The sequence below is a fragment of the Moschus berezovskii genome, chromosome 14 (assembly GCF_049115385.1).
Source record: "Moschus berezovskii isolate FMDL1 chromosome 14, NW_MosBer_1.0, whole genome shotgun sequence".
NCBI classification, from domain to species: Eukaryota; Metazoa; Chordata; class Mammalia; order Artiodactyla; family Moschidae; genus Moschus; species Moschus berezovskii.
Window position 1 is genome coordinate 56,443,228 of NC_142473.1, and position 23,303 is coordinate 56,466,530.

A 23,303-nucleotide genomic window follows, 5' to 3' on the forward strand; every position below is an offset into this window, starting at 1 on the left:
AGGCAATGGCAAGCCACTCCAGTACTCTTGCCTAGAAAATCCCATGGATGGAGGAGCCTGGTAGGCTGCAGTCCGTGGGGTCGCTAAGGGTCGGACACGACTGAGCGACTTCACTTTCACTTTTCACTTTCCACTTTCACACATTGGAGAAGGAAATGGCAACCCACTCCAGTGTTCTTGCCTGGAGAATCCCAGGGACGGGGGAGCCTGGTGGGCTTCCGTCTATGGGGTCACACAGAGTCGGACACGACTGAAGTGACTTAGCAGCAGCATAACAATTGTATAGAATGGTACTCAAGTCATTAGTGGGCAGCTAGATAAGTTTATTAATAAACACACCCAGATTAAGAAACCGAACATTCCACCACTTCAAAGCTCCCATGTTCCCCCACCCACTCTCCCCTTCTAGGGTAACTACCACGCTGGCTTCTGACACCGTGGTTTAGTTCTGCTAGCGAGGCGGAGAACCACTTCTTTAAAGGGCACAGCCAGGGACTTCCCTAGCAGTCTAGCGGTTAGGACTCTGCACTTTGACTCCCGCAGGCCCAGGTTTGATCCCTGGTTGGGGAACTAAGATCCCACAAGCCATGCCACTGGGGTGGAGGTAGTGGGACTCGGGTTTGATGTGAGGAATGAAGGAACAGCTTGAGTCAACGCAAAGAAGGGTAGGGAAACCTGGAGCAAGAGTTCTGAGGTGTAGGCCCAGCTGGAACAGTGGGGAAAGAGGAAAAGGCAGGGAAGCCAGAATGTGAGCTCTGCATGGGGGATGTTTGCTCATTGCTCCATCCCCAGGCCACCTGCAGTGTTTGACACAAAGTAGGTGCTCAATAAATATTTGTTAAATCTAGAGAATTCAGTTGAGGTTCCCCTATAGGTCTTGAATGTCGCTAAATAATAGCCCCAGTTCCCATTTATTTATTGCAAGCCAGGAGCTTGGATCATCCAGTTTCATCCTCAGTGGTCCTGGGAGGTTTGTACCATTATCCTTTTTTTCAGATGAGGAAACTGAGGTTCAGAGAGGTTAAACGCCTTCCTCAAGGTTGCCTTCCTACTAAGCAGTAGAGCCAGGATATGCATGGGATCTGTCTGCTCAGGTCTCTGCCTCATGGAGGAGATTAAGGGCGGTGATATGGGGTGGCTGGAGGACAGGAGACAGTCCAAGCAGTCAAAGACACATCCAGCCACTCATGACGTATCTGGCTCATGTTCCTCATACCCAGCCTGGGAAGGACATCCTGACTTCAGAGGAGACAGGGCCAAAAGCCACCTGTTCTCCAAGGGGGGTTCTCCAGGTGTTTCCTTGGGCTAGATACAAACAGCAGGGTTTAGCTAGACATCTACCTCACAAGGAAGATGAGGTACAGAAAAGGACAGAGATTTACCTGACGTCACACAGCAAGGCAGCATTGAGGCTGGGGGTGGGTGTAGAGGAGAAGCGGGCAGGAAGGTTTCCTATGGTCAGAAAAGTAAAAAAATGACCCAGGTGACCTCCGAGAGCTCTTCACATCTTTTGCATGCCTGCCAAACACCAAGTCTCTCTTCTGTCCTCACAGACCTTAAGCCACAGGCCAGATTGCAGGAAACAGCAAGGGGAAGTACTATTTTGGGCCCATTACGGCCAACGAGGAGACTTGCCTGGCAAAGGCAAGTAAAGGGGCTGGGTCAGGGGTAGGATGCAGGGCTGAATGGGGAGGGGGCAATATTGCAGGCACTGGGGAGAAAGGGCAGAGCCCAGACACTGGGTTGTGGAGAGGACACAGGGCGTGGGGACTAGAAGGAGCAGGCTCTGAGCCTGCAGCGTGGAATAAATTGGTGCCTCCCATGTGGGGTCTCAGCAGATCCTCACAATGCCCTGAGAGTGAATTTGCACTCAGGTGAAGTCACTAGCTTAAGGTCATGCAGCCTGACAATGGCTTTAAACCAAGCTCACCCTCCCATTGGAGGCTAGGAACAGATACAGGAGGACAGGCTGCCTTCTGAGCGATAGAACCTGGCTAGTTAGGGGATTAGCCAAGTGCAGTGTCTTGAAATTTAAGTCTGAACCATGACATTTCCTCTTGCTTTGGACAGTCACATTGGAACTTAAGGGTATCCACAGAGGGCGCCACCATTTCTGGCCCATAACCCTGTGCATGCCACATCGCTTCAGTCCTGTCTGAGTCTTGCTGTAACCTGCCAGGCTCCTCTGTCCCTGGGATTCTCCAGGCAAGAATACTCGAGTGGGTTGCTGTGCCCTCCTCCAGGGGATCTTCCTGACCCAGGGATCGAACCCAGGTCTCATGTCTCCTCCACTGGCAAGCAAGTTCTTTACCACTAGCGCCACCTAGGTAGCCCTCATAACCCCAGAGGCAGCTATCTGCTCAGATCCCCTGCAAACAGCCCCTTTTCTCTGATCCTGCGGCCTAGGATCCCCACCCCACCTCAGGCAAAGTCTCAGTGGGGCCCATGACCCTGCCCCTAGGTCACCACAGCTCACCCAGCTCATTGGAGTCTTGTACTGTGCCACCTAGGATGAGGTGCAGGACTTCTCTGGGCTCAGTCCTCTGGCTTCCCTATCAAAGGTTCCACAAGATCGTCTGTCTCCGAGGTGCTTGAGCTCAGGGATTAAAATGCTAAGATTCCGAGGACCCATCTGAGATGCCAGGAGTTTTAAAAGCCTGTGATTCTAAGAGTCCTTTGTTTTCCCAAACCTGTGGTTCTCCAAGCTCCATAAAAAGCCGATCTAAATCTCTCCTGTGGCCTCCACAACTCCTTCCCTGTCTCCTCTCTGTAGCGGCTGAATGTTCCCAGACTCTTGGGCAGGGTTCCAGGTGCAGATTGCTGTGATTCGGAGGACAGAAGGGACTGCTCGGCTCCTCCATCCCTGGTCATTTTTCCGGGCTCTGGTGGCTGCTCACCCTTCCCACACGGTCAGGTCGGGCCTCCTCACACAGAACTAGTATGACCTCCAGGCAACAAGTTAGGCAGCCTCACTTTCAGATGGGAAAGCTGAACTGGGAAGGGATTTGACCAAAGCCTCACATGGAGCTGGTAGCAGAGACAGGTCTAGACCCTCTATAGTGGCAGTCCCCTTTGGCACCAGGGACCAGTCTCAAGAAAGACAGTTTTTCCATGGACCAGGGGAGGTGGGTGGGAGTGGGGAGGATGGTAATACCAGCAATGGGGAGGGGCTATAAATACAGATGAAGTTCCACTCGTTGGCCACCACTCACCTCCTGCTGTGTGGCACAGGGGTTGGGGATCCCTGATCTATAGGATGTCTGGTTAATGTCCAGTGCTTTACCAAAAAGCATATCCCCATCTGGCCTATTGAGTATATGTGAAATGCCACCATTTGAACTCCAGAACTTGGAACGGGGGAATAGAAGTTCCCCTTACAAAGAAAACATTTGCAGGGATAAGGGCCTCCTGGGCTGCTCTAGCTCCCTCACTAGGTCCCCAGCATGGACCTCTGTGGGCTCGGATGTGGGATATGTGACCCTGGGACCACCCCTGATCTAGTCCTGGGGGTCTCCGTAGTCATTCAAGGGGCCTGGCTGGGGCTATGATCCTAACATCTGTCATCTGGAGCCTCTTCTGCCCTTCCCCCACAACCTGGGCCTGGCCCAAGGAAATGGAAACTTTCCCTGCACCCCTCCCTCTGCAGGTGTCCAGTTCTCCTCCTTGGATCTCCTGGACCCCAGGGACTTGACCTTTTCCACCCCCTCACCCCATGGCTCAGATTCTCTGACTCTACTTAGAATTCACCTCCCCTCACAATCTATCCCTATCAACTTATTTACCTTCGTCCACCTCTGCCATGAGCTGTGATTATACTAATTCCGACCAGGCCTCTGCCCCCAGCACATGGCCCTCCCTACTGTCTGCATCCCCATCCAGCCCCGCTGTCCAGGGAGGGCCACTGGGGATCCCTGAATGGTAACTGAGTGGGGGGAGCCTTGGCACCTGAGCTGCTGCCCTCAGTTCTGGCCCACCATAAGACACAGCTCCAAGGGGCACGACTCACAGAGCTAGAAATACAATATGATTAGTGCCCCCCTGCTGGGCACCCCATGGTTGAGGTTGGGAATCTGCAGGGTGGGACGGCTGGCGGTAGGAAACGGAAAGCAGTGTATCACCTGTCCTGCTGGAAGGAGGGACTAACTATCCCTGCGGAGAGTAGTGGGGTGGGAAGTAGAGACAGGAAAGGCCTCCTGGAGGAAGGAGATTCAGGCTGGGCCCTGAAGAATGGCAGAAGCCTACCCAGTGGGCCTCCACTATAGACTAACTTTCACTAGGCTTTTTCTCACCAAATGGGTGGGGTGTCTGGAGGCGGGCCTGGGCCTCCTCAACAAGACAAAGTGAGTTCGTTCACCCTGGCTGCCAATTTGCAGGAGGAAAACGAGACCCAGTGAGGAGCAGCGGTGCCCCGTTTGCACTGGCAATGATGACAGGTCTCAGAGTAGCATCCAAGTCTCCAGTCTGTCTTGCAACTCCTTCTTTCTTGGTTTGGAGCCCAGAAGGGGCTGATCCCAGAAGGGGCTGGTCTGGGACAGCCCCTGCAGTTCCTGCGGGACACGAAAGATGGCGACAAGAGCAGCACTGCCTGGCCGCAGAGCGCCAGCTCGCCCCAAGGCAGCCGCCAGGGGCGGGGGTCGCGGGCCGGGCACTGACGTCGGGGGCGGGGCCGGCGGCCGTGACGCGCGGAGGCGGGGCCGCGCGTCTTCCAGGCCCGGGCGGCGATTCATTCAAAAGGCGCGCAGCCTGCGCGGCCGGCCGGGCGCTCGGCGACACGGGCCCGGCCGCCGCGTCGACCCGGGAGCTGGGCTGCTGGAGGGGGAGGCCAGGTAAGGAGGTCGCGCGGAGCCCCAGCCCGGAGTCCGTTTCCCGCGGCAGGGGCCAGCGGGATGCGGAGCCGAGCGGCGCCCCCTGCCTCCCCGCGTCTCTGGGGAAGTTCGCCGGCGCGGCGGATGCCGCAGCCCGGGCTCCGCGCCCCGCCGCCCTCGCGTCCTTTCGTCTCCGAGCCCCCCTGCCCGGGGACCTGTGCGTCCTTCGCCTGCGGCTCCAGGCCCGGCTGTGCGCGGTGGGGAAGCGGCGGCGGGACTTGCAGTTTGAGGAGCGAGCGGGCCGCGGAAACGCCCCCAGCCCGGGAAACTTGGACGGCGGCACCTCAGTGCGGCTGCGGCGCGGAGCGGCCGGAGGGGGTTCTGAGCGGTGTCAGCCCGTGACTGTGGGCGACACGGCGCGTGAGGCGGCCCAGCCGGGGCGAACGTGTGGCCGGGACACTGGGCGGTGACGCTGGGCCGAGCGGGAGACACAGAGGGGCTCTGTGTGTCTGTGACAGGCAGAGTGTGTGCGTGTGACTGTGTGTGAGACACCCCGCCTGCTGTGAGTGAGACCCCGGGTCACTGGGGTCACTGAGTGTGTGTGTGTGGCCTGGGGCGTGACCAGGGCAGGGCCAGGCCCTCGTTAAGGCGGGTGAGCGTGGAATAGCGGGAGAGGGGCCCCAGGTGACTGGGAGAACCAGCCCCCGAAGCACAGTGTGCTGTGGGGCCAGGTTGTGCTGTGCGCGTCTGCACCTCAGGGAGATGGGTGCAAGGTGGGAAGGAGGGGCCTCACACACCTGCCCGCAGATGGGGGCTGGAAGGAAGGGGGCTCAAGGGGAGGGGACAAGAGTCTCTCCAGGACGGTCCCCAGGAGGCACCCCCTCAGAAGGAGAGGGGCCAAGGCTGAGTGGCATCTCCTGGGGTGCCAAGTCTGGCAGCATCAGGCTCCACCCTTCTCTGTGTTTCATACACACAGACACACACACAGATACACACACAGACACACACACACACACACACAGACACACACACACACACACACACACACACACCTGTTTTCTCATTGGGCCCAGGCATAGTCTTGCTCTCAGATCCCACACTCACCGGGCCTCAGTCTCCCTGTCTGCACACTGAGGTACTGGGCTGTGAACAGACTGTGAATCATCACTTTGGGATCCTCTATTGTTTTTGGGTCAACTGTCTCTGTTCTCCCCTACCTCCCTCGGGCGGAGAGACTGCAGTGGGGGATGGGGGCAGGCTGTCTGCTAGGGACAAAGTGGCTCAGGGGTTGTACCCGGGTGCTGGTGACAGGATTGGAAGCACAGCTCCTCAAACAAAGCTGAAAATTCTGAACCATAGACATGGACTTCTCTGGTCCCCATCTCCTTTCTTCAGTTCCCTTCATGGCGGGGAGAGGAGGCAGGTTCCCCGTGCGTGGTCTCTGATTTGGAGAGCTGGAACAGGGCCTCTTCACCATCTGGGCTAGACCCTCCTGAGGGCCCCTCAGAGGGTCTTTTAGGTTCCTGCAAAGTGGAATGGAAATTAGGAGAGGTAAAGGGGCACCTGCTGAGGGATCTGGAAGTTCTCTCATCTGCTATCAGCCTTCGAAAATGCTGATTGTGTTCTCAGTGGGGGCGAGGGTTCCAGGTGCCGCGCTGAACAGTTTGTGGTGTGCTCTTGGTGAATCCTCACAGTGGTTCTGAGATGCGGTGACTTTTCCAGAGAAGGAAACAACCTCAGAGAAGCAAAGTGACTTCCCCAAGGTCACGCAGAGTCAGGTCAGTGCTGGGACTGGAATTCAGGTCTCCTACTCCTGAAGCCCTGTGAGATGCTTGGCGAGCTGCTCATGGCTCATCTGGGCTTCCTTCTCTCTACTTGGGCTGGCAACGTGGCCTTGGCGGTGTATACGCCACTGCGAGTTCTGAGTCTGGTGTGTATTTGCATAAACGTCTAAAACATTATGGGTGGGTAGATTATGTGGCCTTTCTGTTCCTCCTCCTCTTCCTTCCCCCAAGCTCTCAGCCCCTAGCCAGAGGTCACCAGAAAGGCCTGTCTCCTGCCTTCTAGAGCCTGTAACTGGCTTGGGGAGTATCTGTATAGCTCTTGAGGAGTGTTTGTATAGCTCTGAGGAGTGTTGGGCGTCAGCGGCATAGCCCAGACTCCAAGAGTGGCCGGAGAACTGGAGTTCCACTTGACCTTTACCATACCTGTGAGACCTATGCTGCTATCCAAAGTTGTTGCAAAACCACCCACATGCTGCAGGAGTTGGGGGACAGGCCGGGAGTGACCTTGAGCTTGTGGCTACGCTCTCTGGGCCTCAGCCCAGAGAGCCCTGCTGCTGTGTGGCTGAGAGCTGGAGCTGGGGATCAGGGTGTCTCTCTGTCCTCTCTGGAATGACTGGAGTTGTACTTCTTGGGGCTGATCAGAATAGCTGTCTTGGTCTCTTGGGACTGAGCCTGGGTTATTTCCATCCCCAGCAAAGAGGTGGAAATAGCTCAGAGCCTAGTAAGGGGAGGCCGAGGGGAAGGGCTAACCAAGAGTTAACCTCCTCTTCTGGTCTCGGCCCCACCCTGTGCCCTGCCCAAGCCACACTTTTCTGGGAACTTGGGCTCCCTGAATGACAGGGATAGTGGGGCCAGGCTGGGTTTCCAGTGGGCCCCCAGTTGGGATTAGTGCAACAGTTGCTGGAGGGAGGTGCCTGTTTCTGGCCAAGGAGGGGAAGCTTTCCATCCCAGCCACTGCTCACAGGTCAGCCTTATTTTACAAGCGGGAGAGACTGAGGTTCTGAGAACTGCTGGAACTTACCCAAGGCCCCCACTACCCTGATGCTCTGGCTCTCCCCCTTCAGGCAGGGGACCTACCTTCTCTCCTGCCACATGTTCCCCAGCAGGCTGGACGTGGCCCAGGACTGGGAGCAGGCCCAAGACATGCCTTCACAAAACCAGGGCACCTCTTATGTTCCAGCTCTGGCCTCTCTGCCTCCATTTCCAGTCCCCATGCCGCCTAGTTCCAGAGTGGCCTCCCTAAGGCAACCTGTACTTTTGAGGTTTTCTTTTTAGGACCTTTTTGAACTTTACTTCTTCAGCCTTCTCTCTCTCCACCAGATGCTGTGATTGTGCTCTGCCTTTCCTTCTGCTGGCTCGCCTTTCTCGAACCCTCCTGATCATTCAGGGTACAGCCCCACCTCCTCTCCCGGGAACCCTCCCAGCCCAATGTTAGTCCTTCTTCTTTGTGTGGTCCACCTGCTACCTGCTCCCCTTCTCGCTTCTAGGAATAGGTCCAGGGTAGATCCTCATGGGCACCGCACACCCAGCTGGGTGGGACCAGCCTGGCCCTTATCCTGTCTTCTTCCGTGGTCGTATCTGTGTTGGCCAGGCAGGAAGGAATGGCAGCCACTGTAGGCTGAGGGCCTACTGTGTGCCAAGATGCACAGGGAGGTTTGTCCCCAGGGTTTTCCGTGCTCCCGGGTGTGTGCTGGGGTTAGGGGTGAATCCTCAAGGCCACCACTGTGTGTAGGGGCGAGTCTGGTGCTTGCTGTGGGCCTCTCAGGCAAGGGTCTCGTCCCGGGCCGGCAGCGGAAGCTCCCCGGTGAGGCCCTGCTGTGTGTCAGGCCCTGGGTGCAGGGCTGCTGACAGCGGCACTGACGACATGTTCCCTTGCTCCCCAGGCTGCTCTGGGGAGCCCAGACTCTGAGGGCAGAGGGGTCCAGTCTGAGTTTGAGCCACACAGCGGCTGGCGCTGGAGTCTGGCACTCCAGTTCCCGCCCAGCCCGCAGCCCCATCTCCTCCAGACAGAGCTGAGGGTTGTCTGACAACTCTGGTGTCAGTTTTCAAAGGAACAGGCACCTGTAAGGGGAGCAGGGAGTGGCGGTGCTGCTGCCCAGCCCCTGGCCTGTCTGGGCAAGGCCCACTCCCTCCCGTGGGGCAGCCCTTCTGCCAGGTAGGGAGTGAGGGTGGACCAGAGGGAGAGGAATTTTGGTGGAGAACAGCCAGCAGGGCCCCCCACTCAGGATTGGGGGTGCTGGAATGTGACCCCTTGCAGAGCTTAGCACCCAGCTGGGGATGGGGTGGCAGGGAAGATGGTGGATGGAGTCAGTGCTGCATCCCAGCTGTGCGTTCAGCTCTGGGCAGGACCCCGAGGCCCGGCAGCGCCCCCTCCAGGTACCGGCCTGGAAAAGAGGGTCCTGACCAGGGAAGGGACTTGCAGGATTTCCAGTGTCACTGGGATCCTAACCCAGGTCTACTTGCTGGAAGACCAGAGCTCTTTCCCAGGCCTCTCTGGGAAAGATGACGGCTCCGTGAATAAGCTGCCCATGTGGCCATGAACTTGTGCCCTGGTTGCTTGGCACAGGAGAGGGATGGAAGGGTTTTCTGAAGCCTATAGAGTCAGTGTCTGAGTGTATGGGTAGAGAGAGAGGGAAGGAGGGCTTCCAGAAGGAGAGATCTGATTTGGACCTCACACCCTCACAGTGAGAAGGAGCGATGAGCATAGGGATGGAGCCGTGCCCCACCTCTGGAGCACCCGCTGCCTTCCTCCCTGATGGAGACACTACCAATGATGGCTGAGGGGGCCCAGAGGGGGGGGGGGAGGCTGGGAAGGCTTCCTGCAGGAGGTGGCACCTGGAGCGAGGCCTGATCGTAAGAAGAGCCACTGTTCCCTGAATAACCGTGGATCCTCCAGCCATGCCAAGAGGTCAGCTGGACAGGCGCAGTTGTCCCAGATTACAGAGGAAACAGGCTTGGGGCGCAGGGCTGGGTCGTGACCCCTCAGCACCCCTCTCCTTCCTTCCTGTGACTTCAGTTGGTGTGGGAGCGGGTGGACACAGGCCTGTGTAACAGCTGGGAAATGGGCACCCAGGGTCCACCTGGGGAGTCCAAGACTCGTCGCCTATGCTGTTGGGACTGATGTCAGGTTCCCCAAACTCTCTTGCCTGCTCCCGAGTCACTGGTGACCTCAGCCCTGTTCTGAGCTTGGCTCCTCCTCTGGCTCGTGTGGGCTGTGGAGAACTGGTACTCAAGAGAGGCCTGGTCAGCCCAGGTCCTGGCCAGGACTACCCACAGTGACTCCAGTTATCCCCTCAGCATCCCTGGAGACAGGGACCAGAACCCTTGTTTGCAGGGGAGGACCCTGGAACTCAGTAAGGGTAAGTAATTGCCCAAGGTCACAGAGCTCCTAAGCGATGAGCCAGAGCTTGAACCCAGGTGGGACTGCTCTGGGCCCAGCCTCCCGTGACCTCCGTCCTCTGGCTCTGTTGGTTGGGGCCTGACTGGGATTGCTGGGGGCAGGGAGTCTCTTTCCTCCAGCCCCTTGAGTCTGGAGAAGCTGGAGAACAGGGCCAGTTGGGCCTGTGGTCTCCCCTCGGTTCTCAAAGCCTCGCCTGAGTCAGCCAGGGTGACAGGGCAGGGTCTGTGCTGAGAACCGCAGGCCGTCCTCGGACAGTAGTGATTGGTGCAGATGCGTGGCCTGGGCAGGAGGCAGAGGTGGCCTCTCAAAGGAGAGGGCGGCAGTGGTGAGAGCTGGTGGGCGGGGGCTGTCCTCCTCACGCTTTGCCATCCTCTCATGGGAACAGGTGGGTGGCCCCTGCGGGAATGCTCGGGGGCTGGGCTGGAGCAGGGCGCGTGGGCGCAGGGGAATGCCAAGTCTGGGGCGGCAAGAGCAGGGGCTGCCCGCTGCCTGTCCCCACTCCTCACAGGGAGGCCTGTCTCCTTGGAGACCAGGTGGGGACGGGGTACTACCAACCTCTCTGCCCTGCGGTTTCCTCATTTGTGAAGCCTGGAACCCTGTCTTGGAGGCCTGGTAAGGGAATGGGCATGTCAGTCAGTCAGTTAGTTCAGTCGCTCAGTTGTGTCCGACTCTTTGCGACCCCATGGACTGCAGCATGCCAGGCCTCCCTGTCCATCACCAACTCCTAGAGTTTACTGAAACTCATGTCCATCGAGTCGGTGATGCCATCCAACCGTCTCATCCTCTGTCGTCCCCTTCTCCTCCTGTCTTAAATCTTTCCCAGCATCAGGGTCTTCCTGGTAAGGGAATGGGCATGCAATAGGTTCTTAGTAGCAGGCAGGGGAGCCCCAGCTCTGCTTCAGGGATGACTGTCTCGTTTGGGCCTCTGGGTCAGCCCAGGGAGGGGGCAGGGATTGCTTCTGCACTCAGACTGGGAGGGGCGGGTGGGCCCTGTCTGGCTGTCTCAGCCCTTTTCTTATCCTCAAGGGCCAATTAACCACCCCCACCCCCGCCCTACCTCCCACCCCAGGCCCCTGAGCCTCCCAAGGGCGGGCCTGGGGGCGAGCCGGGGCACAGCTGCTGCTGCTGCCTGGTGGGCGCTGGGGCGGGATTGGGGGGTCTGCATCGCCTGGCGTCCTCACCCCAGGGTTGTGACCTGGGAGAGCTTGGCTGCCTGAGGCTGGGGTGGGGTGAAGACGGGGGGCGCCCGTCTCACTGAGTGGCCCCTTCATCAGTCCTGAGGAGCGGGCCTCCTCCCTGGGCTCTTCCTCGCCCTGGGATTCCCCAGGCTTTCCTGGGCTTCCTGCTTCCCACAGGTCCCAGTGCCTTTTCCTACTGGAGCTGGTGTGGACGAGGGCAGTAGGCGAGTGTGTGCAGGAAACCTGAGAGGCCCCCACTGGGGGCAGTACCTCTTGCCAGGGGCCCTCCTGGGTGCTTCGTGATAGGCTTTCAGTTGAACCGCCTCCTGTGTGCTGCCAGCTCCCTGGCCTCTGCCGCTAGGTTGGCAAATCCTCAGAACATCTGTCTTATACTGGGCCCTGGGCCAGGCTCCCGGGGAGGAGGGGCCAGAGAGATGTGGGTACCTGGCCTCCATCTCTGCTTTACCACTCCCTGGCTGGGTGGGGTGACCCATACCGGTGACCTCCTGCAGCCTCAATTTCCTTAGGGATGAAAGAGGCACGCTCACCTCTCCTGTGAGGAATGGAGGCAACCTTCCCCTTCCCTGTGAGGGCAGAGGATGAAAAGGAGACAGCGCCTAGCTGTGGGCACTGCCCTACTTCAGCCCCAGTTGCCAGGGAACCACTGGGTTCCTTGCTAACCTGGATTTCTCTATCGATGGGAGGCCTTTGTCTTCCTGCTTGGGTGCAGCCATTGCTGAGAGAGGCCTGTGTCCAGCTGTGTTTCCAGGCAACCCTAGCCTCTGGGGCTGCAGGAGGTCCACAGGCCATAAAGCCACTGTCAGGAAACAGTACCTGTCTCCCACCCCCTGCTCCAGGTGGGAACCTGCCTCCCACCTCCGTCTCTCCAGCCCCGCCTCACTTGGCTGGCAGCCCAGCAAGCCCTCTGAGACAGGAGTTGTTCCATGCCTTTCACTCCCCTGCTCACCCTTCAAGGCTCCCTTAGGCCCCGGGAGGGGGTGGAAGGAAACAAAGGCTTCTCAGCTCGCAGCCTAGACTTGGTGTGACCTGGGCTCCGCCCACCAACCTTTCCTCTCCCTTCCTGCACCCCCCACACCCCCAGATGGTCAGTGTGTCTCATGGAGCACCTCCTGTGTACCAGGCTCTGTGCCAAGCTTTGTACATGAATGTAAGAGAATCTCATTTGTACCTTGCACATCAGGTGTGTGCCATAACCCCCCCCACAATGTACACCGGAAACTGAGGCATGCTGATGCTTACCGAGAGCTTGTTCTGTGTCAGGCTCTGTGCTGAGTATTTTATTTTTAAAGAGGATTGATTTACTTATTAGTTTTTGGCTGTGCTGGGTCTTCACTGCTGCATGCGGGCTTTCTCTAGGTGTGGCGAGTGGGGGCTACTCTTCGCTGTGGGGCGCGGGCTGGTCATTGTGGTGGCCTGTCCCATTGTGGAGCACAGGCTTCGGTAGCTGTGGTGCTGGGCTCAGCAGTTGCGGATAGCTGGCTCTCAAGCCCCAGCTCAGAGGTTGTGGCACATGGGCTTAGTTGCTTCAAGGCATGTGGAATCTTCCCGGACCAGGATCCAACCTGTGTCCCCTGCAAGAGTCTGTTGGCACTCAGACTTTTAACTCCTGGCGCCCCCTTGGAAGCCCTGTGCCGAGTGTTTAATGCGAATTCTGTCCTCTTGTCCTCACACAGCCCTCTGAGAGATGGGGAGCGGGGGTGGGGTCCCCAGCTGCAGAGCTGGTAAAGAGCAGAACAGGAAGACTGGTTCTCCCCGAGTTAGGCAGGGGGTTCAAATCTGGGTTCAGTGCCCCCCACCCCAACCCCACCCGCTGGGCCTCTTAGCTGTCGGCCTGCTCTCTGGCCCTCTTGACTCTGGGAGAAGCTGGCCCCACTCCTGAGCACCTCTTCGGGTCCCCTGGTTTGGCACATACCTCTTCGGGTGCTGGGTGCTGGGCATGGGGGTGGGGGGCAGCATGGCAGTGGGGAAGGGGCTGGGTAAATAGGATGGTCACACCCAGGGCGACAAACCCAGGGCACTGGTCGGTGGTGGTTGGGGGCTTCCAGCTAAGCTCTGAAGGGTGGGTGTCAGGTGATGGGAGAGGTTTCTGGGCAGAGGAAGCGGCAGGTCCCAGGTCCGGTGAGAGAGGCAGGTGTGGGGACAGGAAGTAGCTCAGAGTGGCTGGAGCTGTGGGGGACAGAGCCCTGACCTCGGTGTTGGGACACCTAAGCTGCAGGTAGGGCTGCACTGGAGGCCACTGGGGGCGGGGGTGCGGGTGGAGGGAACTGTCAGAGGAGCCTCCGTGGAGGCGGAGGCGGGGAGGCTGGGGAGTGAACGCGTGGAGGCGGGGCGCCGGGGCGGTGACCCCATGAGCTTCAATTCTGGGAAAGGGGAAGCTGCTGAGGCCTGAGGAGGCTGGGTGGGGACACAGCTTCCTCTTTCTTTGAGGCCTCCAGGGCTACGCCGCCCTGGGGCTCTGGCACCTCCTGCGAGGGGCGCTGGTCGCAGCTTTCCTCCTTGGCTTGCTTCCAGGGAATTTCTGGTCCTCATTGTTTGGGCCTTTTTAGGAGGGTGGGGACGGGCTGTGTGAGGAACCCTCCCCCCCACCCCCCAATATCCCCATGTTTCATGGAGGCCTCCTGCTCTAGACGCTGGCCGGGAGAGGGTTTTGTGGTGAACGAGACAGACATCCCTGCCCTTGCTGCTGTCTGGTAGGGGGCAAACAATAAACAAGCAAGCAAACAAACAATTACAAATCCTGGTGGGAGGTGCAGAGGGAAGGAGGGGAGGAAGTCACAGGACCCGCGTCAGGTTACCTCATTTAAACCTCGTGACAGCCTTGCTCTGGGGGACAAGCAGCTCCCACTTACAGATGAGGAGACTGAGACCCATCGAGGTGAAGCAGGGGCTCAGGTCCCGCAGGGAGTTGGTGACGGTGGAATAGGCGCCAGGCTGGCTTTCTGGGAGGAGTGGCCTCTAAGCTAACTTCCTTTTGTGCCCCCGGGGCCCTGAGGGTGGTTCTTCTCTGCCAGGAGCCCTGGGGCCAGAGAGGACCACCATACCACCCTTTTCAGGGCCTCAGTCTGCCCATCTCTGACAGCCCTTCCCCCAGGAAGCCCTCGGGAGGTGCCCCAAGGCGCTGGGCTTTGGAAGGTCCCTGATTGCCCTGCCTACGGGAAAGCAGGGTGGGGGGGGTGGACGCTTCACCCACTGCCCCTGCTCCGCCCACCCAGCCAAGGGCTTGATCGGAACTTGCTTTTCAGTCAGGGTTCCAGGGCTCCCAGCATAGGTGCCGGAGGCCTGGTGGGGAGAAAGCTCAGAGGGGAATCAGAGCAGCAGGTGTCCACGTGTGCAGGGGGTTCTGGGTGGCAGCCAGCAGCTGCCTGACTGGACAGGTTCCCTGGGGGCTCAGGCTGAGTGTGGGGGCCCGGGGAGCTGCTAGTAAGCAGAGACTCGGGCAGTCAGACTGGAGTAAGTGCTGGTTTGGGGTAATTAGAAGGCACATAATTAGAAGGCGTCAGGCGCGAGGCGGCGAGTGTCTGTGAATGTGCCAGAGTGGGCCCTCGCTGGCTTTGAGTCTGGGCCCTTGGACCCCACTTTCCTCCTGGAAGTCTCGAGATCAGAGCTCCCCGTCTGTCTGGAGGTCAGCAGCTGCACAGCCCCTGCCTGCGGGCTCAGGTCCCCCAGCAGGTGCCAGTCACAGGGTGGGACTCGGGCCGGGGTGGGGAGCTCTTCTCTGTGGCCAGCCAGCCTCTTACTTTCCACGCCTGCCCCAGCCCTCTGGGCCCACCCTGGGGATACGGAGGGGCACTGGGGCTGGACGGGGCTGCGAGGCTGGCATTGAGGCCTTGGGACTCAGGGTCGGCTGTGGGTGAGCTCCGTGACAAACAAAGGAGGGAGCCGTGGAGAGATGGGCTTGAGTGGGAGTGGGGTCTGGGTAGGGGACAGGGACACGTGTCACCACGCTGGAGGAGGCACCAGCGGAGGGTGGGTGAGAGGATGCCCCCTGTCAGGTGCTGATGGCCAGGGTGCGGCCTTCACTCTGCTCCATGGCTGGACCTTCTGTTCTGGGTTTTCCCTTGAGCTGGCCTTGGGCCAAGAGCCACCGTCAGTGACCTGGAGAGTCCCGAGCATGGTGTAACTCAAACCCCTGGTCCCATGAGGTCTGTGCCAGGCCAGGCCCACGGTGCGGCCAGATCAGTTTCCTCTGCCTCCTCCTTCGGGTGGGAAGTCCGGCCGCTTATAGGCCGAGGGGCTCTCCTGTGACCTGGGCTTTACCATGGGCAGTGCTTCTTCTGCCAGGCTGTCCATCAGACTCAGAGGCTCCAGGCGGGGCCCCTCCAGGCGCTGGGCTTGGCTGCTCGAGGCTGCTCCGTGGGGGTCACCAGCTGCCCAGCCGCTCCTTCCCTCCCTCCCTCCTGAGCCTGGAGTGTGGCCTCCTGGGGGGGCGTCACGGGACTCCCCGGCTCTGCCGCTGTCCCTTTTGTCGTCTAAGCCAAATCCTCCTCCCTGCTCTTCAGGCTTGTCTGCCGGCTGGAGACTTTTCTCCCAGCGAGGCCAGTGCCCATCACACTCCGTGCCCTCATGTGCCATGCTTGGTGTCTTAGCGCTTCCCTCCACCCGGCACGGTTGATTTGTTGGTCGTAGGTCTTCCTGGGGTGTGAGCTCCCTGAGGACAGGGGCGGTGTCCGTCCTGTTCGTACCCGTTCCCATGCTAAGGGCAGTGCCCAGCACACAGTAGGCGCCTGGGAGAAGACGGAAGGCTCGAACACGGGCTGCTGCGACCACCCTGTCCCCTGTGCCCGCCCGTCTGCCCAGGGCTCTGGAGAAGCCGGCCGAGTGTGGATGGTGGGGCCCGCGGGAGGTCCGGGGCTGTGATGGGTCCGGCTGTGGGAGGCCACACGCAGGCGCTTTGGGGGAAAGGAAGTCTAGAGGGGCCTCCAGCAGGAGAGGCCTTAGTGTTGGGCGTTGAAGTGTGACGGAGCAGGCCTTCATTGGAGCAGAAACAGCAAGATGAAGGCAGGCAAGCAGGAGAGGCAGGCGTGCTTGTGGCCCCCGGAGTCCTGAGAGACCGGAGCCCTGAGCGCTGAGGATGTGAACGGAGAGGCTGGGCGTGGGGGCGCTGCCAGTCCCCTCGTTCCTCCCACCCCAGCCCAAAGCTGTCGGTCCCTTCCTCCCACCCTTCCCTGCTTGGCCTGGGGCAGCTGGCTGTTCATGCAAGAGGCCGGAAGCCCTCCTTCTCTGGGAAGCCCCCAAGCCCGTGCTGCCCTGGGAGGCTGCCCCAGCCTTTTGCCTGCCCAGCACCATGTCCCCGCCTTCCCTCCCATCCAGCCCCGTCCGCGAACACATACCGGGAGGACAGCGGCCACCTCTCTGTTCCGTCTCCACCCGCTGGGGCCTGAGGATGAAGCTGAGCCAGCCGCCCTGGCCCCTGTCCTGTCTCCTCGTGGTGAGCGGGGAAGGGACTGTGGGGGAGGCATGTCTTGAGTCCTGTGGTGGGTGCTGGGGTCGGTTACGCAGCCCTTCCTTTGAGGAGCAGAGACAGTCAGGCCTGCCCCTCTCTTGGTGCCCCTGACCTCCCAGTACTTGGCACAGGCTGGAACCAGGTCTGGAGCCCGAGGAGGTCCCTCGCGCTCCCATGTGCCATTCCCTCTGCCCTTCAGGGCAGCTGGCTCTGCTCTGCACCTGTCCCAAGCTGGGGCCCCATCAGAGGACTGGAGGAGGGGGATTTAGGGCAGATAGTTCACACCTGGAATGGGAAAAGAGGGCGCTCCCAGAGGAATGGGTGGGACACAAATTGAGAAGATCCTTCCCTAGGGACCTGTCATGCCCTGTGTGGGTGCCAGGCTGTGAATGGGCCGGCCTCGCATGGCAGGGAGGTCATGGAGGAGGATGTGGTCCCAGAGCCTTGGCCAAGGGCCCAGAAGCACCACCTGTAGACTCGGCCCCGGGGATGATGAAATGAGGCTGGTTAATGACATTTTTAGCTGTGATGTGGGGGCCACGGCAGCAAGCAGGAAGTGGGGCGGAACTTGAGAGAGGAATTCGGAAGAATGTCCTCCTCATGGTCCAGGTTCGAGACCCTGACCTGGCCCTGTCGGGGGCTTTCTGGCACTTTCCAGAAGCAGATGTGGTTCCCTCCTTGCCTGGGGTGTCGGGTGGCGGGCTGGTGGGCCGATGCTGCCGTGCCCCGTGCTTTCTGCTCCCTGAGCGTGTCCTGCCCTGGCTCTTCCAGCTGCTGCCCTGGCCTCTGGCCGCCGCCACAGCGACAGCCCCGCGGCAGTGCCCACCCGGGCAGGAGCCCAACCTGGTGAGCACGCCCCGCCCATCGGCCTCTCCTGGGAAGACTGTCAAGAGCCAGGGGCAGGGACCCCAGGCCTGGCTTCTGGCTCCGTTCTCACTCTTTCCCTCCTGCAGGAACCAGGGCAAGACACATGTAGGTCCTGCCCCGCGGGCACCTTCTCAGCTTCCTGGGGCTCTCGCCCGTGCCAGCCCCACTCACGCTGCAGCCTTCGAGGGAGACGCGAGGCCCAGGTGGGCACGGCAACGCGAGATGCACGGTGTGGAGAGTGCCAGCCTGGGTGAGCCACGGGGTGCAGAGAGGTCATGACCCCATGACCAGGTGGCCAGGACCTGAGATCCTGGGTCCCAGCCTCACTCAGCCCTTGAGTGGGCCGCAGACTCCCACCTGTGAATGGGGATGGGCCAGGAACGGGGAGGGTGCCATGGGGAAGGCCCGGCCTCTCTTAAGGATGGTGTTTGGGCTTCAGTAACATCTCCCCTCCCTGCAGCTGGTTTTCCCCTGCAGAGGTCCCCGGTGTTCCCTGTCAGCCATGCTCCCGTACCCCTCTGGGTGCCCGCAGCTGTTATGGTGAGTGCAGACGGGGGCTCGGACTGGTGGGGATGTGTGTGGGAAGGGGTCTGGCGAGCTTGAGCCCGAGGGCCCCTCTGTGTCCATCTGGGGCAGTGGGATCCTCACTCCCCTAGCCCAGGGTATCCAGCAGGACGTGGTCCTTGGTCCACTGGCTATCTCTTCTCTCTCCGTCTCCGAGGGGCAGAGACTGTCCAGCGGGTGCTGTCACATCTGGGGCCTCACGTCCCGACCCATCTCCTGTCCTTCCTTCTCCCCCTCAAAACGACCCCCATAGACGAGTGTGAGCATACACACTCACACACGTGCACCTCCTCTCACCCGCTGAGTTGGTCACTTTCTGAGGAAACTAACTCACGGGCCAGGCTTGTGGAGAGGCAGGGTCTGGTGTCCCTGTGCCCAGGCACGTGGGCACCATTGCCTTTTGTTTACCCCTCTGGCCTAGATGGGGGCTCAGGTCTGGCCATCCTGATGGTCAGATGGCCAAAAAGGAGGGGCATGAGCCGGCCTTGGCTTCCCCGACGTGCTGGACAGTGTGTGGCTGTGGACACGTCGGTACCGCAAACCCTGCCCCTGTGCTGTGACTCAGCCCTGGGCCACTCTGAGTGTCTGCCTCTCTGCTCTGTCCTGCCTCCATCCTCCGTGGTGCTCAGAACGGGGGCGACGGGCCCGACGTGGTGTGGAGGTGCCCGCAGGGGCTGGCGGTGCAGGGGAGACGCGGCAGCCTGGGAACAGCACGCGGGCGGGCAGCCCCGAGGAGACGGCTGCCCAGTACGCAGTGATCGCCATCGTGCCCATCTTCTGTCTCATGGGGCTGCTGGGCATCCTGGTGTGCAACCTGCTCAAGCGGAAGGGCTACCACTGCACGGCCCAGAAGGAGGTCGGACCTGGCCCTGGAGGCGGAGGCAGTGGTGAGGCCCAGCCGAGGGTCCGGTGGGGAGGCCAGAGGGCCCGGGTTGGCCCAGCCTAGCTCAGCTTGGGGTCACTTGAGGGAATCTACTTGGCCTGGAAGGGTGATCAGGAGAGTTTCCTGGAGATGCGGCACGTGGACAAACTGGTAAAGTGGAAGGAAGGCTGAGATGGCCCAAGGTGGCAACTGGGGCAGAACAGGCAGAGAGGAGGTCAAGGGGCTGCAGCGGGATTCCCTCCCAGCTGGAGGAGTCTGGACCCCTTTGGAGCTGCAGTTGTGTGTGTAGTTCAAAGGTTAGCCTACCTCCTGGGTACTCAGGGTGACCTCTGGCCTCTGGACTGAAGGGCTGGCAGGGCAGCTGACCTGGACAGGCACCATGAGAGGCTCAGGTTTCAGCCCCAGGCTGTGGTTTGAGTTACAAGCCCTGGAACCAGAGGGACAGACATGTTCCTCCTGCCCCTCCCCTAGGGCCCTGGAGCCCTTTTCTTTTTTCCCTTACCCCCCCATGCTGTCCCCTGAGAGCCAGCAGGGCAGGGACTCCGCATGCATACAGTTCTGTTCACAGAACATAGTGGCCGAGTCAAGATTGAATGGTGCCTCCCATGCCAGTCTCCTTTCCAGCCCCTGACTCTGCAGGGCCAGGAGGGGGACAGGACGGGAACTTTGGGCAGGCCATTTAGCCTGGAACCGCACTTGTTTTCCTAGCCCAAGATTCCCTTTAACTTGCTGGCTGCTGTCTGGGTGCAGGTCCTAGGAGCTCTGCTGCTGGCCCAGGATTGATTGTATGACCCATTCTTGTGCCCTTGAGGTCTGGACCCTTGGTTAGTTACGAAGAAGACAGGGCGGTGTGCAGGGCATGACAGGCCCAGAACCGCAGAGTGTGCTGGGGCTGGCGGGGGTTCTGGGCAGAGAGGCTGCCCACAGCTCCCTGAGGCTGAGGAGAGGGCAGGCCCTGGGAGAGGCTGGCCCCCCACCCCACACACTCTGTGCAGGATGGTGGAGTTCAGATGGCCCTGAAAGCGCTCAGCACCTGGGCTGCTGGGTGCGGGGAGCAGTGGTGCTGAGCAATGAAGGTGGTAACAGCTCGGAGCCAGAGCTGAGGCCCTAGGCGCGCACAGACCCAGGCCTGGGGCGCCCTCTGCTGCCAAGTCCTGGTGTAGCCGGCAAGCCAGGAGTGTGTTCCACCTGTTTCTTCCCTAGAGTCACGGTGGTTCTTTTTCTCCAGGGATCAACCCTGCCTACCGGACTGAGGATGCCAATGAGGACACCATCGGGGTCTTGGTGCGCCTGATCACAGAGAAGAAAGGTGAGGAGGAAGGTCTGACCCCATCCCTGTCCCAGAGCGCTGCTCTGCCCCTCCCACCGTGACGCCTCTGGCCGGCCTGGCCCTCTGACCAGCATGGCTGACGGTGCTGCCCCCTTTCTTGCTTGGTGAGCGGGGAAGGAAAAGCCACACAGCCTGGGCTGGGGAGGGGTGAGCGGGCAGGGGCTCGGTGCGGGGGCGGGTCCTCCCTGGCTGCCCAGAGCCAGGTTCTGAGAGCAGCTGCCCACAGAGAATGCCGCGGCGCTGGAGGAGCTGCTGAAAGAGTACCACAGCCGACAGCTGGTGCAGACCAGCCACCGGCCTCTGCCCAGGTGAGCGGGCAGGCAAACCTCAGACCGCAGGTCCTCAGCCTGCCCTCCCTGGGACTCATCCCTGGGGTGCGTTTCCCCTCCTGTCACCCCGATTCCCCTTCACTACCTCCCGGGGTCTCCTGGGCCTGCCCCGCCCCGGTGACCCTCCTGCCTGTGCTCCCCTCAGGCTGCCGCTGGGCCCACCCAGCATGCCGCACGTCTGCCCGCATCGCCACCACCTCCACACCGTGCAGGGCCTGGCCTCACTCTCGGGCCCCTGCTGCTCCCGTTGTAGCCAGAAGAAGTGGCCCGAGGTGCTGCTGTCCCCTGAGGCTGCAGCTGCCACCACTCCCACTCCCAGACTCCTGCCCAACCCAGCCAGGACCCCCAAGGCCGGGGCCAAGGCCGGACGCCAGGGCGAGATCACCATCTTGTCTGTGGGCAGGTGAGGAAGGCACAGACCACAGGTGACCCCTGACGGCTGGGGGGGAGGCAGGGCTGTAAGTTGACCCCTGAACAGCAAGTTTGGTGGCAGCCCCACCCTTCCTGGCCTCAGTGGGTCTCTCTTTGCAGTGGGGGTGGCCAGGGTCCTCACCCCGATAACACCTGGGCCCCCATAACACCTAAGAGCCTGGCCACATGCAGCCTAGAGTTGGGAGCCCGACAGTGGGCGGGAAGACATGGGGAGGGCTCAGACTCTGATCCAGGAACTTGTTGTGCGACCCTGGCGGGTGCTGCGCTCTCCACTCCTGGGGATCCCCCTCTAACGGGGGAAGATGGCATCGCTGCTCCTCACAGGTTTCGCGTGGCCCGAATTCCTGAGCAGCGCATGAGTTCAGTGGGCTCCGAGGTGAAGACCATCACGGAGGCCGGGCCCTCAGGGGGTGAGCTCCCCAACTCCCCACGACCTGGCCTCCCCAGTGAGCAGCGGGCACTTCTAGGAAGTGGTGGAAGCCACACTAAGTGGCCGAAGCCCCCAGCAGAGAACAAGGCTGAGGTGAGGACCGGAGTGAGAAGGTGTCTTGTCAGCACCTGGGCCACTCCCATGGCAGACAAGGCAGGGGTGGAGGTACAGAGGGCACTGGGCAGGGGCTGCTTTCTTGGAGCCAGAAGCCCCCTGACAGCTCTGACCCCTCACCCGTGTCCCCCAGGAGAACCGCTATGTGGTCCGGCTAAGTGAGAGTAACCTGGTCATCTGAGGGGCTGTCCCGTCTGAGGACCTTGCAGCCCTGCCCTGGGCGGTTCTGAAGGCTTCCTGGAGGAGGTGGAGCTGCAGCTGGGCCCATGAGGATCCAGAAAGGCCCAGCAGACCACACCTGCCAGGGCCTGGAGGTGGGAGTGTCCACCCCGGTGAGGAGACAGGCAGGCCGGCTGGCGGGTGCTGTGTGCAGGAACAAGTGGAGGCCCCCTCCCATTCCTGCCACCCATTTCCCTCCCTGCAGGTCCCTGAGCCTGTGCCCTGCCCTGACCTCTGCTCCACCAGGCGGCTAGGCCTTGTGGTGGGGAAGGGCCATCTGCCTGGCACCTCTGGCCCCACCCCTTGCCTCTGTAGGGGGACTGCTCCCTCCTTTTCTGACAGGTCCTATAAAGGACCTGGGCTGGGAGCTGAGTGCTGGGATCTCATCTAGGGCAAGCCCCTGGCCGTTACCGGGTCCCAGTTCTTTAGACTGTGAAGTGGACGTCGTGGCGCACAGGGCCTTCCCGCCTCACAGGCCCTTCCCGCCTCACAGGCTCTTCCCACCTCGCAGGTTCTGGGCTGGGTCATGGGGATGGAGAGTGCGACCCCAAGCTGCGCCTCCCACTAGTAGCTTTATCTGACCCCGTTTTTGCTGCTTCAGGGCCTCCGCCTTCAAGTCTCCCCCAGGGCTGCCTGAACGTGGCTCTGCATACATAAAGGGCCTAATGCATGTGCCTGCCCCTGCCCCTGCTGTTTTCATTGAAACTGAAGAAACAGACTTGACCTGGGCAGGACTGTGGTGCAGAGCCCCAGCCACCCCCAAGATCTCAGGCGCTTCGGAGGGAAAGTGGTGTGTGTGGAACGGGGCCTCTGGCCTTGGTGGTTTGTGTCCCTGCGGTGTTGGTATCTGTCCCCTGGCCCGGGCAGTGCGGGCGACTGCCCCGCCTCCGTCTCCACTCTGGCTCAGCAGTCTCGTTATTTATGTGGGGCTGTGCAGGCACGGGCCCACGGCTGTCCCTGTTTCTCTTATTTATTGAAACTTGGCTGTTGTCCATCCTTGTGTCTTCACACCCATCCATTTGTTGAATAAAAATGTGGGAAAGTCGTGTCAGGAGGAGCTTCTTGTCCTCGTGCCTCTTCCCAGGTTGCCCGTCCACTGCATAGTCCTGTCAGGCCCTGTGTGCGGGCCAGGCCACCCCTCCCCTGGCAGTGTCTGGTGTTTGGCAGGTGGGGCACCAGGTGAAGTGTGGCCAGAGGCGGCCTCACAGGTCATCTGGCCTTATCTCCCCTTGGGTAAGGAAGAGCTGCAATCCTACCACAGGTACAGGCTTCAGGGAGAGGGAGTTTTTAGTTAATTCCAGGTTCTTTTGGTGTTTGGTATTGTTTTAAAAGATGGAAGAAGGAGATATATTTAAACGCTAATGGGAAAGAGGCTCAAGGAGAGGCTGAAGAACCAAGAAGTGATGCCTGTTGGAACCTGGGGTGGGGGATGGCGGGGGTGGAAGGGGACAACCTGGGAAAGCTCAGGCTTGCTGCGCCTGGGAGACGGCAGTGGCCACACTGG

At 60.5% G+C, this 23,303-nt stretch overlaps 1 protein-coding gene across 3 annotated transcripts; it reads left to right on the forward strand.

The window, feature by feature from the left end:
* The first annotated feature begins 4,694 nt into the window (after positions 1-4,694).
* Positions 4,695-22,850, forward strand: RELT (RELT TNF receptor). 3 transcript variants are annotated; one of them, XM_055423639.2, is made up of 11 exons: positions 4,695-4,826; positions 16,499-16,616; positions 17,403-17,477; positions 17,585-17,748; positions 17,959-18,038; positions 18,692-18,949; positions 20,174-20,254; positions 20,502-20,583; positions 20,750-21,007; positions 21,361-21,559; positions 21,714-22,850. In XM_055423639.2, the coding sequence occupies exons 2-11, from the start codon at positions 16,572-16,574 to the stop codon at positions 21,759-21,761; spliced, it is 1,290 nt and encodes a 429-aa protein (XP_055279614.2). In that variant the 5' UTR covers positions 4,695-4,826; positions 16,499-16,571; the 3' UTR covers positions 21,762-22,850. The 3 variants fall into 3 exon arrangements, with proteins under 3 accessions (XP_055279614.2, XP_088699306.1, XP_055279613.2); XM_088843180.1 differs by lacking the exon at positions 4,695-4,826 and adding an exon at positions 14,039-14,063; XM_055423638.2 differs by lacking the exon at positions 4,695-4,826 and adding an exon at positions 14,220-14,810.
* Positions 22,851-23,303: the final 453 nt, after the last annotated feature.